The 15,877-nt window shown below is 41.3% G+C and overlaps 1 protein-coding gene across 1 annotated transcript; it reads right to left on the reverse strand.

The window, feature by feature from the left end:
- Positions 1-1,883: 1,883 nt before the first annotated feature.
- On the reverse strand, positions 1,884-7,283 carry LOC113168286 (low affinity immunoglobulin gamma Fc region receptor II-like). The gene is made up of 5 exons (XM_026369304.1): positions 7,253-7,283; positions 7,090-7,134; positions 6,549-6,806; positions 3,132-3,377; positions 1,884-1,897 (listed from the first exon to the last, which is right to left on the reverse strand). Exons 1-5 carry the CDS (start codon positions 7,281-7,283, stop codon positions 1,884-1,886), a joined length of 594 nt encoding a protein of 197 aa, XP_026225089.1.
- Between the last annotated feature and the right edge of the window lie 8,594 nt (positions 7,284-15,877).

A 15,877-nucleotide genomic window follows, 5' to 3' on the forward strand; every position in this document is an offset into this window, starting at 1 on the left:
CTGGACATGTATGAGAGAAGTATGACAGTGGTGAGATGTGCTGTAGGTCAGACAGAGGAGTTCAAGGTGGAGGTGGGACTACACCAAGGATCAGCTTTGAGTCCCTTCTTGTTTGCTATGTTGATGGACAGGCTGACAGATGAGGTCAGACAGGAATCTCCCTGGACAATGATGTTTGCAGATGACATTGTAATTTGCAGTGAGAGTAGAGAGCAGGTAGAGGAACAGCTGGAAAGGTGGAGGTTTGCTCTGGAAAGAAGAGGCATGAAGGTCAGTCGTAGTAAGACAGAATACATGTGTCTAAACGAGAGGGATCAAGGTAGAAGCGTTAGGTTACAGGGGGCTGAGGTGAAGAAGGTGCAGGAGTTTAAGTACTTGGGGTCAACAGTTCAGTGTGATGGAGTGTGGAAAAGAGGTGAAGAGGAGAGTGCAGGCAGGTTGGAGCGGGTGGAGGAAAGTATCAGGAGTGTTGTGTTACAAAAGAGTGTCAGCAAGACTCAAAGGAAAGGTGTACAAGACAGTGGTGAGACCAGCTCTGCTGTATGGGTTAGAGACGGTAGCAGTGAGAAAGAGACAAGAGGCTGAGATGGAGGTAGCAGAGATGAAGATGTTGAGGTTCTCCTTAGGAGTGACCAGGTTAGACAGAATAAGGAACGAGTACATCAGAGGGACGGCTCACGTTGCCTGTGTTAGCGACAAAGTCAGAGAGGCCAGACTGAGATGGTTCGGACATGTTCAGAGGAGGGATAGTGAGTATATTGGTAGAAGGATGTTGGAGATGGAGCTGCCAGGCAGGAGGACAAGAGGACGACCAAAGAGGAGATATATGGATGTTATAACAGAGGACATGAGGTTGGCTAGTGTTAGGGTAGAAGATGTTCATGATAGAGTGAGGTGGAAAAGGATGATTCGCTGTGGCGACCCCTGATGGGAAAAGCCGAAAGAGAAGAAGAAGAAGAAGATATATATATATGTATATATATATATATAGGAGAACAAGGCTGTAGTGATAGATGTAGCAATCCCAAGTGATAGCCACATAAGGAAGAAGGAGCACAAGAAGATCGAGAAGTACCAAGGGCTGAAAGAAGAGCTGGAAAAGATATGGAAGGTGAAGGCCCAAGTGGTACCTGTGGTAATAGGAACACTGGGGGCTGTGACTCCCAAACTGGGAGAGTGGCTCCAGCAGATCCCAGGAACAACATCTGAGATCTCTGTCCAGAAGAGTGCAGTCCTAGGAACAGCTGAGATACTGCGCAGGACCCTCAAGCTCCCAGGCCTTTGTTAGAGGACCCGAGCTTAAAGGAATAAGACCGCTCCAAGGAAGGACCGAGTGGGGAATTTTATATATAAGGTGCAAATTCATTAGCAGACTTTTTTTCTATCAGGCCTCTTGTAGATACTTGTCAGTCAAAGGTCAGATGTGCTGCATCAGCTTCACAGGAACATCACGTTGTTGACCGCAAAGAAGTAAGATGTGTTAGAGTGTTTCAGATTAAATGAAGCAACACTATGAAGTTAGAAGTTGACCACAGCGAGTTTATTTAAAAGTCAGCAGCAGCTCTATGCTGTTTAAAGTATTTTCACATGTGTGAACAGACGCTGCTGATGGAACAAGCCGATAAAACTGGCAGAAACTGATTAAAAGAGACTCAGCCTTTAAGAAGTAAAGGAGATACAGAATGCAGTGTTTATATTATATAAAGTAAACACTGATGTTAAAATGCATCATTTATATTTTGTAGTAAACACATGGCTTTGAAACAGCTTGTTAAGTGACTACATTAAACATACAGCTGTTTTACTGTCAAAGTCAAATCATTGTGTTATTAATTTACAAACACTGAGGGTAACTGGCCTTTAAAGCTCCTCCTTCAGTCAACTCACTCTCCAAAACCTGTAAGAAATAAAAAACATACAGAACAAATATAAATAAAACAAATTACAACATGTCAATTTACTGCTGAAAGTTTAATTTGAACCTTTTTTCCCCCAAAAACTTATTTCCAAACTTGACGCTATAATTTTACAGATGAAGACGACAAAGACCAACAAAAAAATCCTTCTGTGTTAAAATGATGACAAAATACCTGTAAACCGGTTCATGAAACTGTTAAACATGACTACTGACACATTGATTTATTCATTAACCTTAATTTAACTACAAATATTCCAAACTATAGTAACACCATTTCAAAAACATTTCATTTAGATTAGAATATTAACCTGACACTTATATTTTAACCATTTTAAAAGATCAAAATAAAAGCTGCATGTCATTCTGAGTGATTCTAATTCTAAGTTGATCTCTGATTTGCACGTACACTATATGTTTTCTATGTTGTAATTACAATTTGTTAATTGTGAAAACGACAATGTATTATACTTGGTGCTTGGAAAATTAACTTGTCTAAAAAATTAATAAATATGTGTGTTTGTTTCCAACTAAAGTTATTTAACATAAGAAAATCCACATTCTCCAGCTGATACAGCTGCTTCTAAAAAAAACAAACAAAAAAAAAACAAATCAGCATCTTGCCAAAATAGTCCCACCCCAGATGACATTGCATTTATATTTAATCTGAAATTGTCAACAATCACTTAGAATATGTGTGTCTTTCAGAACCAGTTTGACATTTTTTTAAACTAAATTCACAGTTTGTTTGGACCCACCTATCCACACTATTACTGACTTGTTGGGAAGCAGCACTTTATAAGTAAGAAGCTCTAACAACAGCAAAATGTTTTGGCAAAATGTATTTTTCACTTTATTGTTTTTACCTCTGTGACAGAAACCTTTGACAAAAAAAAGTAGCCCCACCAACACCAGCAGAACCAGCAGGAAAACCCTAACAATAATCCATGGATTGGAACTGGAAGAGTAAGAGGGAGTAACTGTCTTTTTCTGACCATCTGAAATGAGTGTACAAAGTATTCTTATAAGATGCAGGGACACTTACAATATTTTGACAAGAGTTTAAAAATTAACAAATAAAATGTAAGGTCTAAAGATTTAAGTTTTTAAAGATGTAAAGACATATCTAAATCTTAAAGCCTATATCTAAAACTACAGTTGTCATTTATATCACATCTACATATAAACTGTATTTTAAAATATTGATGTGTCTCACCTCTGATGATCATCCTGCTCTCTGGGGATTGTCCAAATCCAGAGATGCTGCACTTGTAGAGTCCTTCATTAGACTTGGAAACACTGTTAATGATCATGTTTCCCGTAGAGCTGTTACTGATGAAGATTCCGTAATTATAGAAATGAGCTAATGTCTGTGAGGAAGTTGTCTTGTTTCTACAAGTCAGAGTTACATCTTCTCCCTCCATCACAGGAAGAGCAGGAATTTCCATGATCACGGAACCATCTGAACAACAAGGATGTAAAAGCTGATTTAATGATACACTCATGTTGAGTTTATGACAAAATGTTGTTGTCAGGGCTGGGATCTCTCCCACGGGACCCGGCCGGGCGCAGCCCGAAGGAGCGACGTGGGACCGCCTTCCCGTAGGCCCACCACCCGCAGGAAGGCGCATAAGGGGTCGGTGCAGTGTGGATTGGGTGGCAGCCGTGTGGAGGTGCCTCGACAACCCAATCCCTGGACAAAGAATCTGGCAATTGGGACATGGAATGTCACCTCACTGGGTGGAAAGGAGCCTGAACTTGTGTTGGAGGTTGAGCGGTACCGGCTAGAGATAGTCGGGCTCACTTCCACACACAGTCTGGGCTCTGGAACACAACTCCTTGAGAGAGGTTGGACTCTCTTCTACTCTGCAGTTGCCCATGGTGAGAGGCGGCGGGCAGGGGTGGGCTTGCTTATAGCCCCCCAGCTCAGCTGCCATGTGTTGGAGTTTTCCCCGGTGGACGAGAGAGTTGTTTCCCTGCGCCTTCGGGTAGGGGATAGGTCTCTCACTGTTGTTTGTGCCTACGGGCCAAATAGCGGTGTAGAGTACCCAGCTTTCATAGGGTCTCTGGAAGGGGTACTGGGAGGTGCTCCGACTGGGGACTCTGTCGTCCTACTGGGGGATTTCAACGCCCACGTGGGCAATGACAGTGATACCTGGAGGGGCGTGATTGGGAGGAACGGCCTCCCTGATCTGAACCCGAGTGGTGTTTTGTTATTGGACTTCTGTGCTAGTCACAGCTTGTCCATAACGAACACCATGTTCAAGCATAAGGGTGTCCATCAGTGCACGTGGCACCAGGACACCCTAGGTTGGAGGTCTATGATCGACTTTGTGGTTGTGTCATCTGACCTCCGACCATATGTCTTGGACACTCGGGTGAAGAGAGGGGCTGAGCTGTCAACTGATCACCACCTGGTGGTGAGTTGGATCCGATGGCGGAGGAGGGAGCTGGATAGACCTGGCAGACCCAAACGTATTGTGAGGGTCTGTTGGGAACGTCTCGTGGAACCCTCTGTCAGAGAGGTCTTCAACTCCCACCTCCGGGAGAGCTACAATCAGGTCCCGAGGGAGCCTGGAGACATTGAGTCCGAGTGAACCATGTTTTCCACCTCCATTGTCAATGCGGCTGTTCGGAGCTGTGGCCGTAGGGTCTCTGGTGCCTGTCGTGGCGGCAATCCCCGAACCCGGTGGTGGACACCGGAAGTAAGGGAAGCCGTCAAGCTGAAGAAGGAGTCTTATCAGGCCTGGTTGGCCTGTGGGACTCCTGATGCAGCTGATGGGTATCGGCAGGCCAAACGTGCCGCAGCCCGCGCGGTCGCAGAGGCAAAAACTCGGACCTGGGAAGAGTTCGGCGAGGCCATGGAGGAGGACTATCGGTCTGCCTCAAGGAAATTCTGGCAAACCGTCCGGCGCCTCATAAGGGGAAAGCGGTTTCCCGCCAACACTGTTTACAGTGGAGGTGGGGAGTTGCTGACTTCGACTGGGGACGTTGTAGGACGGTGGAAGGAATACTTTGAGGATCTCCTCAACCCCGTTGACACGGCTTCTGTTGAGGAAGCAGAGGCTGGGGACTCGGAGGTTGATTCGTCCATTTCCCTGGTCGAAGTCACCGAGGTAGTCAGTAAGCTCCTCGGTGGCAAGGCACCAGGGGTGGATGAAATTCGCCCCGAGTACCTTAAGTCTCTGGATGTTGTAGGGCTGTCTTGGTTGACACGCCTTTGCAGCATCGCGTGGAGATCAGAGACAGTACCTCTGGACTGGCAGACCGGGGTGGTGGTTCCTCTTTTTAAAAAGGGGGACCGGAGGGTGTGTTCCAACTATAGGGGGATCACACTCCTCAGCCTCCCTGGGAAAGTCTATTCCAGAGTGCTGGAGAGGAGAGTTAGGCCGCTAGTCGAACCTTGGATCGAGGAAGAACAATGCGGTTTTCGTCCTGGCCGTGGAACACTGGACCAGCTCCATACTCTTGCTAGGGTGCTCGAGGGTTCATGGGAGTTCGCCCATCCAGTCTACATGTGTTTTGTAGACTTGGAGAAGGCGTTTGACCGCGTCCCTCGTGGCATCCTGTGGGGGGTACTCCGGGAATACGGGATTCGGGACCCTTTGTTAAGGGCCATTCGGTCCTTGTATGACCGGAGTAGGAGCTTCGTTCGCATTGCCGGTAGTAAGTCAGACATGTTCCCGGTGCATGTTGGACTCCGACAGGGCTGCCCTTTGTCACCGATTTCTAGGCGCAGCCAGGGGTCGGAGGGAATCCGGTTTGGGAATCACAGGATTTCATCTCTGCTTTTTGCAGATGATGTTGTCCTGTTGGCCTCATCAGACCGGGACCTCCAGCAGGCAGGGCGGTTTGCAGCCGAGTGTGAAGGGGCTGGGATGAGAATCAGCACCTCCAAGTCCGAGGCCATGGTTCTCAACCGGAAAAAGGTGGCTTGCACCCTCCAGGTTGGGGGGGAGATCCTCCCTCAAGTGGAGGAGTTTAAGTATCTTGGGGTCTTGTTCACGAGTGAGGGAAATAGGGAGCGTGAGATTGACAGACGGATTGGTGCATCGGCAGCAGTAATGCGGTCGGTGTACCGGTCCGTCGTGGTGAAAAAGGAGCTGAGCTGAAAGGCAAAGCTCTCGATTTACTGGTCAGTCTACGTTCCCACCCTCACCTATGGTCATGAGCTTTGGGTCATGACCGAAAGGACAAGGTCGCGGATACAAGCGGCCGAAATGAGTTTCCTCCGCAGAGTGGCTGGGCGCACCCTTAGAGATAGGGTGAGGAGCTCAGTCACCCGGGAGGAGCTCGGAGTAGAGCCGCTGCTCCTCTGCATCGAGAGGGGCCAGTTGAGGTGGCTTGGGCATCTGTTTCGGATGCCCCCGGGACGCCTCGTAGGGGAGGTTTTCCGGTCCTGTCCCACCGGGAGGAGGCCCCGGGGAAGACCCAGGACACGTTGGAGGGACTATGTCTCTCGGCTGGCCTGGGAACGCCTCGGTGTCCCCCCGGAAGAGCTGGAGGAGGTGTCTAGGGAGAGGGAAGTCTGGGCATCTCTGCTTAAGCTGCTCCCCCCGCGACCCGGCCCCGGATAAGCGGAAGAAAATGGATGGATGGATGGATGGATGTTGTTGTCATGATAAAAACTTACCAGTGACATCGATGTTGACAATGTTGCTTTTGTTCCCACCTCCAGCATCAAACCAGTATTTTCCACTGTCATCTACATAAACATTTGTAACGGTGCAGGACGACCCTGTTGATGTTCTGCTATTAGTTTTATTACATGATATTTTCCCTTTGGACTCATGTACAACTTCACAATCAGAGACCCCCTCACAATGAAAGGTTAGTGACTCATATACAAAGAACTGTGCTCTGTTTGGATCAATATGAAGAGAAGCTGCATCTGAAACAAAGAAAAATAAAGAGACTCACAAAACAGCTGGAATATATTTTCAAAAAAACAGAATAAAAGACTGAACTAGTGTAAAATGATTAATGGCAGCATGTTTCCAGTATTGATTGGACAAACCCTTCTTTCTAACCACTAATCCAAAAATGGTTTGATCACCAGAATAAGAAATAAACACATTTTCCTGTTTTAGACATCTTTTAAACCACAAAACAAAAATGAAAACATATCCTTCAAAATGCTAAATGTGTTCAGTGAGTATATAACTGGTACTTACAAACTTTCTGATCATGTTCACTCAGCAGCATCATCACAATCATCACTAAAGAGACAAAAAAAAAAAAGCAACAGATGGTTATAAGATCAATGTAGTGATACAGAAAAAAACCTAAAACTAAAAGTTTGTACTAGAAAGTAACAGAAACAGACTCAGTACTCACGCAGTTTGATGCAGAGAGCTGTGACCTCCATGTTGTCTTGCTGCTGACTGAACATCAGACTGAAGTGTAATGTAGGTGCTCAGAGGGGCCTCTTCCTGTTTTCATATCTCTGCTGTTAATGTGATTATTTTTTTAGATTACGGACATTCTCTACTGTTGCAGCAGAAATAATCTAGTGGGTGAACTGAAATCACTAGAAGGCCAAAACCTTTTACAGATACGTGTGTTAAAAATATACTACGTCCGCTATGCTGCATTTCAACTCAAACCACAAAGGTAAGTTGAGAGAATGGTTCATGTCTTATTGTAACAATTTCACAGTGACACTGCTAACATACTGATGTTTGGTTGGTTTGGTGATTTCAACATGTCATCCTTAGTGTATTAGCACTCTAACATCAGTAAATTAACACTAAACACAAAGTACAGTACAAATGGTGCTGACTGAAAATTATATTACTTGTGAAAATTCCTTATTTTCAATATTAGACAAATTAAAATATTTTTCTGGCAAAGACACTATGAAAAGTCCTCTGTTAAACCTTTATCTGACACTGTTAACCCTGTTAAGACATCCATATATCTCCTCTTTGGTCGTCCTCTTGTCCTCCTGCCTGGCAGCTCCATCTCCAACATCCTTCTACCAATATACTCACTATCCCTCCTCTGAACATGTCCAAACCATCTCAGTCTGGCCTCTCTGACTTTGTCGCAAACACAGGCAACACAGTCTTGTTTACAAGTGAGGTACACTTGTGAACAAGACCTCAAGATACTTAATCTCCTGGAAGCATAAAATTGACAAACGGATCTCCAGCAGTAATAATGTCGGTGTACAGGTCTGTCATGGTGATGAAGGAGCTGAGTCACAAGACAGGCTCTCTATAAGTAACATATAAAGCTGAGGTGGCTAGGTCATCTGCTTTAGATACACCTGGGACACCTTCTAGAGGATGTGTTCTGAACATGTCCCACTGGAAGAAGGCTCTGGGGAAGACCTAGGACACATTGGAAGGATTAGGTCTCCCGGCTGTCCTGGGAATGCTTCAGTGTTTCGCAAGAAGACCTGAAAGAGATGTCTAGGGAGAGGGAAGTCTGGACATTCCTGCTTAGACTGCTGCCTCTGCGACTTGGCCCCAGATAAGTGGAAGAAGATGGATGTTCAGGATACAGACAAATTATGAACAGATGCAACTGCAGTACAAGACAAGACAAGTTTATTTTTATTATTATCTTTATTATAACAGTTTACAGCTGAGTGGACAAGTTATTTTAGTAGATAATTAGAATTAAATTGTTCCTGAATATACAATCTAATTTGTGAGAAGTGGTTTACAAAAGCTTGACTTAAAAACCTAGTAAGCAGTGCACTCTGGTGGTTGTTGCTAGATCACACAGTTTATACCATGTTATTACATGTAAGTTATTTAGACCTATGTTCTGCTGCATCCTGCAAAACGATCTGTGATATAAATTCACAGTTTTTATTCTCATCCCCCTGATTTCAGTGGATTGTTTGTGTAAGAACAAAGCTGCTCCAGAGCTCCTTTCAGTTTGTGGATATGTTGTCAGGACATATCATCATCATCATCATCATCATCATCATCATCATCATCATCATCATCATCATCATATTGTCCAACCAACCTCTGAATCCACAGACAAAGAACAGGACCATGTTCTCTTGATTGTAAGTTTATTTTCATTTATTTTACTATACAATTGAAAAGCCAAGACAAATGGTGAAAACATTTCTATCTGCACATTTCCTGATGTTCCAAGTTGTCAAAAAGTAATTTAATGCTGCCTTAGAGCTGCTTGTTGTGTGTTGTATGTCAGTGCTAAGAGTAGCTGACATCTGTCACCTCAAGAAAAGGTAAACTGAGCAAAATCCAGTCTCTCTACATGTTTTATGTTTTTCTCCTGGTTTCAGTGTGAAATACTTTGAGTTTCTATACTTTCATTTGAAATACACATAAAGGACAAATCTACTCACTGCTTGATATTTAATGGTCTAATAGATGTCAATGGACGGCTGATCTAGTGACATGAGTGGAAAACTCAAGGTCATCAGGTTGGGTCTCCTTTTACTCTCTTGAATCTCGATTATGTCTGTCAAATGTGGTTCAAATAATAATTAAAAATAGTTTCACTTACTATTTTGTGAAAGTGAAAATAGCTTTTCTTGCTGCTGTTTTCTTTCTTTTTTTTGTAAAACAGGTAGAAAAAAATTTTTTAGTTTTTATATGACAGATGTTTTTGTGTTTTTTTGTAGTACTTGTTTTGGCCACTGCACGCTAGACCATGTTCAACACAGAGAGCGGGTATCACTGCAGACTGTCACCATAATAATACTAATAAACCTCACCTGTTTTCTTCCAGGTGAGCTGTAATGTGTTATTTGTGCATTCTACACACAAGACTGTTTGTTATGGAGTAGCTGTAGTTCACATTATGGTCAAGTATGAACACATCACTTTTATTTTGTAGTAAACACATATAAATTTGAAACAGCTTGATTAGTTACTACACTAAACAAACAACTGGCTTACTTCCTTATTTTCACAAGTCATCATGGTATTAGTTTAGACACACTGAGGGTAACTGTGTTTAAAGCTCCTCCTTCAGTCAGCTCACTGAAACCTGTAAGACACAGAAAATGTACTGAAAAAATCTAACTCATAGAACTGCTATAATTTAAGAGGTGAAGATGACTTTAATAGATAAACATGGATATTTGTTGTCAAAAAAATGTGAGGAAAAATATATAAATATAAGAAAATCTAAGTCAGGTTTGAAATCGCAGTAGATTTCGGTCTCTACAATCCATCCATCCATGATCTTAACTGTTTGAACTCATAGTGTCAAGTATTCAGTCTTAGCTGTCATTGGGTGAAAGGTGGAGTCCATTTCACACGTCTGGGCAAATTAAAGTCACAAATTAACTCTAACCTAACATTTGCATGGTGAGAGCATGTCCACAGACAACAGCCGACCCATTTTTGACCCCACTGTATCACCTCTACAATCATCTCAAATGATATGAATTTCTATTGCTCATGTTCTTACCTCATTGATTGTAGAATAGTACAGATCGTCTGTTAAGGGTGGGTTGGTACCATCCAAAGGAGCAGATGCAGCTGGTTCTACATTAAGAAAAGTTTATGTCAACATGTTGTAAAAACATACACATTGAATTTACTTTTAATGTAAAAGTGTCTCTGTCTCTAGTGTTGGTTGTTCACAACATCAGCTACTATTTAAATGGGTTTTTAATGAATAATGACTAAACGATCAACATGATGAATCATCTATAACCAATAAAGACAGAGGCAGTGTAATTTAGGTGGCACATCAACAGCACTGTTAAGAGAAAACACACAGCCTTCACCCATAACACATAACCACAGGACCGGAGTAGCCCGGCTCCCACACACAGACATAGAGACATACACACATACACATCATCACACCCACTCACACTGTGTACATTCTTATATCACATGACTATAAATAAAGGACCAAGGAACTCCCTCGGTGTACTCTCTCAGGGTGTTACACTGAGGAGGTGCCCTTTGTACAAAGACTACGCTGTCTGTGTCTCATCTGTCTGACTGCAGGGTTTCTTAGCAAGGAGTGAAATTCATCATAGGTGAAACTCATCATAGGTGACAAACTCCTGACAGGCACCATCAGTAATGATACTCTAAATCAGCTTAAGGTTATTTTATCTGTTGCCATAAATGTGTTTCATTGTGTCAGAATGAGTTAGATCTTTTGGGAAAAGTGACCACTGAATTATCTAACACAAGTTATAGAAGAACAACAGCAAAATTCCTGCAAAATAAAATAATTCATGTTCATGTTTACACTTATTTTAAGTTTTTTTTAAGTAAGAAGAAACTATTTTGTGCACAAAAGTGTAAATATATCAGATTGGAAACATATTTTTAAATTGGTCTTTTTAAAAGTTGTTGGGCAAACTCGTTGTGACAACATAAATCAGCTTTGTGCTCTAGTGACCCTGCCTCCTAAAGGTTACATTCCTATACAACTAATTGCAACCAAATTTTGGAAGTAATGTAATGACCATGTTGTGATGTAACCTATTTTTTAATTAGAATGAATTAAGAGCTACAGTTATAATAATAATAATAATAATAATAATACATTTATTTATAGAGCACTCGACCGGTTGGGGTGCAGGAAACAGTAATACAAACAAAACAATAATACAAACAAAGCAATAATACAAACACAACTTACAACAACTATAGCACCAGTCCTTAGGAAGATCAGTTCCAACGGAAAGACATTGTAAGTTAATGGAAAGTCTTCCTAAATAAAGATTTGTCTTAGTTTAAAGAAGATCAGGCTCCCTGGTAGAGGTAAAGTTTAAATTAAAGTGAGTTGCAAATAGATGATTGGGATTAATGGTGGGTGTATATCATGCAGGGTTAATTGCTAATTGTAGCTTCTGGACTAATTAGGATTTGTCTCATTTATCATCATTAAACAACTAAAACAAAGTAAACTTTCTTGTTGCCAACTGGTCAATTTGTTATTTGTTTTAAATGGACACTTGGATCATTGTCTCCATGTTCCATATATTTAACTACATTTAATGTTCTGCTTTGTCTGAAATACTTTGATAACTTGACCTTGTGCTCTTAATAAAAGAAGGCAGGGAAATTATCTTACTGTAGATGAGGAAGTCATGTGTATGTCCATACCAGTTTACTGATACATGTCTTGTTTTCTCACCTGTTTGATTCCCTGTCGAGCCTGATCCAGGTCTCAGTGTGGAAACGTAAAACAATACTGCAATAGAGGAAAAATAACAGTAACAATAAATAATGAGAAGGAGAAGAAGTCTTGCTTTATACATTGAAAAGTTAAACTTATAAATTGAACACAAAGAGAGTCAGTTTCACTAGATTAGAACAAAACTGTGCTAAAAACCTCTTCCATAATTAGTTTTGGAAGATTCAAATTTGGCACTGACTTGCTATATATTAAGTATACATTAGGTACAAATCTAGTAAACATTAACACAAATATGTTGTTGATATATGTTAATTATTGTCATCCTATGGCACATTTCCTTTGCTCTCACCAAACTTTGTCAAAAATTATACTTAAACATACTTCAAAGTACTAAATATCCACTAAGAAAACATTCTGCTACTTTAAACTAAATTCACATCTTGTTTGAACCCACGTATTGACACTGTGTCTAAAATGTTGGGACACAGCATTGAATAACTGTACATTTCTTACAAAAGCAAATATTAAGTGTATTTTTAACTTGATTGTATTTACCTTTGACAGTGAAGTGAAGTACCCCCACCACCACCACCACCAGCACCAGCAGTAAAACCGTGACAATGATCCATAGGGTGAAACTGGAAGTGGAAGTAACCCTCTGTTTTTGACCATCTGAAATTAGTATAGAACGTATTGTATTGTATTTCCACAACATTTTGACAGCTATTTGACAATTAACTAATATAATGTGGTGCTTACTATATCTAGTGTAACTGTTGTCATATATGCGACATCTACTTAACAACTCTATTTTCAAATGTTTCTGTGTCTCACCTCTGACGATCAACCTGCTCTCTGCTGATTCTCCAGCTCCAGAAATGCTGCACTTGTAGAGTCCTTCATTAGACTTAGAAACATTGTGGATGGTCATGTTTCCTGTAGAGCTGCTATTGATCAAGTCTCCATAATGATAAAAATGAGCTGAGGTCTGTGAGGAAGTTGTCTTGTTTCTACAAGTCAGAGTTACAGCTTCTCCCTCCATCACAGGAAGAGCAGGAATTTCCAGGATCACTGAACCAGCTGAACAACAAGGATGTAAAAGCTGATTTAATGATACACTCATGTTGAGTTTATGACAAAATGTTGTTGTCATGATAAAAACTTACCAGTGACAGTGATGATGACACTGTTGCTTTTGTTCCCCCCTTCACCCTCAAACCAGTGTTTTCCACTGTCAGTTGGAAAAACATTTGTTATAGTGCAGGACGACCCTGTTGCTGTTCTCTTATGAGAGAAGTTACATGAGGGTGTTTTCCCATTGGACTCGCGAACAACTTCACAATAAGAAACCCATTCACAATAAAAAGTTAGGGACTCATATTCAAAGAACTGTGCTCTGTTTGGATCAATACGAAGAGAAGCTGCATCTGAAATAAAGAAAAAGAAAATGTAAGAATGCAAGATTGAACTAGTGTAAAAAACAGCAGCATATGTACTGCGATAATTAGACAAAGTTTTTCAAGTCAGAATTTGTTGGATCACCAGAATAAGAAATAAAGCAATTTAAGTTTACAACTTCTTGTAAATAAATCACAAAACAAAGACTAAAAACTATAAACCATATCCTTAAAATGCTAAATGTGTTCAGTGAGTAAATAACTGGTGCTTACAAACTTTCTGATCATGTTCATTCAGCAGCATCACAATTATCACTGAGGAGACAAAAGAAAAAAGCAACAGATGGTTATAAGATCAATGTGGTGATACAGAAAAACACAAAACTAAACCGTTGTACTATAAAGTAACAGACAGACTCAGTACCCACTCAGTTTGATGCAGAGAGCTGTGACCTCCATGTTGTCTTGCTGCTGACTGAACATTAGACCGAAGTGTAGCGTAGATGCACAGAGGGGCCTCTTCCTGTTTCTTACCTCTGCTGTTAATGTGAGGATTTTTTTAGATCACAAACTTTCTCTCTTGCAGCAGAAATAATATGGTGGTTAAACATCAGTGGGTGAACTGAAATCACCAGTAGGTCAAAGTGTTTTACAGGTATCAGAATTAAAAATATATTACTTCTACAGCCGCTATGCTGCATTTGAGCTCAAACTACAGCAGTACAGTAAGTTGAGAGAATGGTTCATGTCTGTATTGTAACAATCCCAAAAAATATTAAGTTATTTTTCTTAAGTATTGGACAAATTAAAATATTTTTCTGATAATGACACTGTTAACCCTGAGGCTATTTATTTATTTTCCTCTTTTTATTTCTTTATTTTCATTTTTGTTTTTATCTTTCACTCAGAAACACACAGACAAACACACATTCAATTCACTAGTCCTACTTTGCCCCCTGCAGCACAACACTAAGAAAGTAGTAGTAGTAGTTGGAAACACAGATAAATTCTTTTCATTCTCATTAATCTACACTTTGTATTCCATAATGCCAAACTAAAAGTAAAATGTTTAAAGAGAAATAGTTGCAAATGTATGAAAAAGGAAAAATGGAAAGATCACAATCGCAGAACTAATCAGACCGTTTGCAACAACATTTTCTGAACGTCCCATTGCTCTGCCTGCCCCTCCTCTTCTAATTGAACCAGCATTGCTACCTCCACTGGCAAACCACAGACACCTGGGAGTATTTAAAGGCCACTCACTGACACCTCAGGGGCTGCTGTACTCTTTGGTAAGCAGCTGCTCATGGTAGTTTTTCTGCTGTTCTCTTTAAAACTAGTTTGTGTTAACCCTGTATCTAATGTGCTATCTCTGACTAGCACTAGGTTATCGTAATTAATTCCGCCCCTGTAAACTCTGTTTTTGGGACTCTGTTGTTTTGCCTGTTGTTTCTTTTGTTTTGTCTTTGCTTAGTTGATCCGTTTGTTATGCCTATTCTTTCTTGTTGACTACCTAAAACTTTTGACCCAATAATACATTGAATTAGCTAAATAACATCTGGGTTAAGCACAGACAAAGTTGGGTGATGCAGCAGGACAATGACCCTAAACATCAAAGTTAGTCAGGAAAAGAATGACTCTCCCATCTCCATTTTGGAGTAGCCCAGACCTCAAGAGAGCTGGTCACACCACACATCTTAACAATATGTCTGAGGTGTACAGGAAATGTTTGCTGTTCAATAAAGGCATGAAATACCAGGACTGTGACTTATTAGCTCAGAAATATCAGATAACGTTTATATATTCCATCCACTATTAGCTATATAAACAAAATAGTGGATGGAACCCACCCTGAATGGTTAATGGAAGACTGAACAGTCCTGATCCTGAAGGACTTGAAGGGAGCAGTCCCATCCATCTATTGCCCAATAACCTGTCTCTGCACAACATGGAAGCTCCTGTCAGGCATCATAGCAGCTAAGATGAGCAGGCACATGAATCAATACATGAGCAGTGCCCAGAAAGGAATTTGTAACAAAGCACAAGCTACTGGTAGACAAAGCAGTCACCAGAGACTGTAAAATCAGACATACCAACCTGTGCACTGCCTGGATTGACTACAAGAAAGCCTATGACTCAATGCCTCACACATGGATCATGGAATGCTTAGAACTGTACAAGATCAACAGGACTATAAGAACCTTCATCCAGAACTCAATAGGAAAGTGGAAAACAACCCTAGAGGCCAACTTCAAGTCGACTGCCCAAGTCAACATCAAGTGTGGCATATACCAAGGAGATGCTATGTTCCCACTGCTCTTCTGCTTAGGCCTGAACCCTGAATTAGTGAGCGTCAAAGCCACTATCTAGGATGAAACAACTAAGCTCCATGAATACATCAGGAAGATGGCCCCAATGGATGGCGTGCTTAGTGAATACCTCAGGCAGCAGAAACCAGAGG

The sequence above is a fragment of the Anabas testudineus genome, chromosome 18 (genome assembly GCF_900324465.2).
Source record: "Anabas testudineus chromosome 18, fAnaTes1.2, whole genome shotgun sequence".
In the NCBI taxonomy this organism is placed as follows: Eukaryota; Metazoa; Chordata; class Actinopteri; order Anabantiformes; family Anabantidae; genus Anabas; species Anabas testudineus.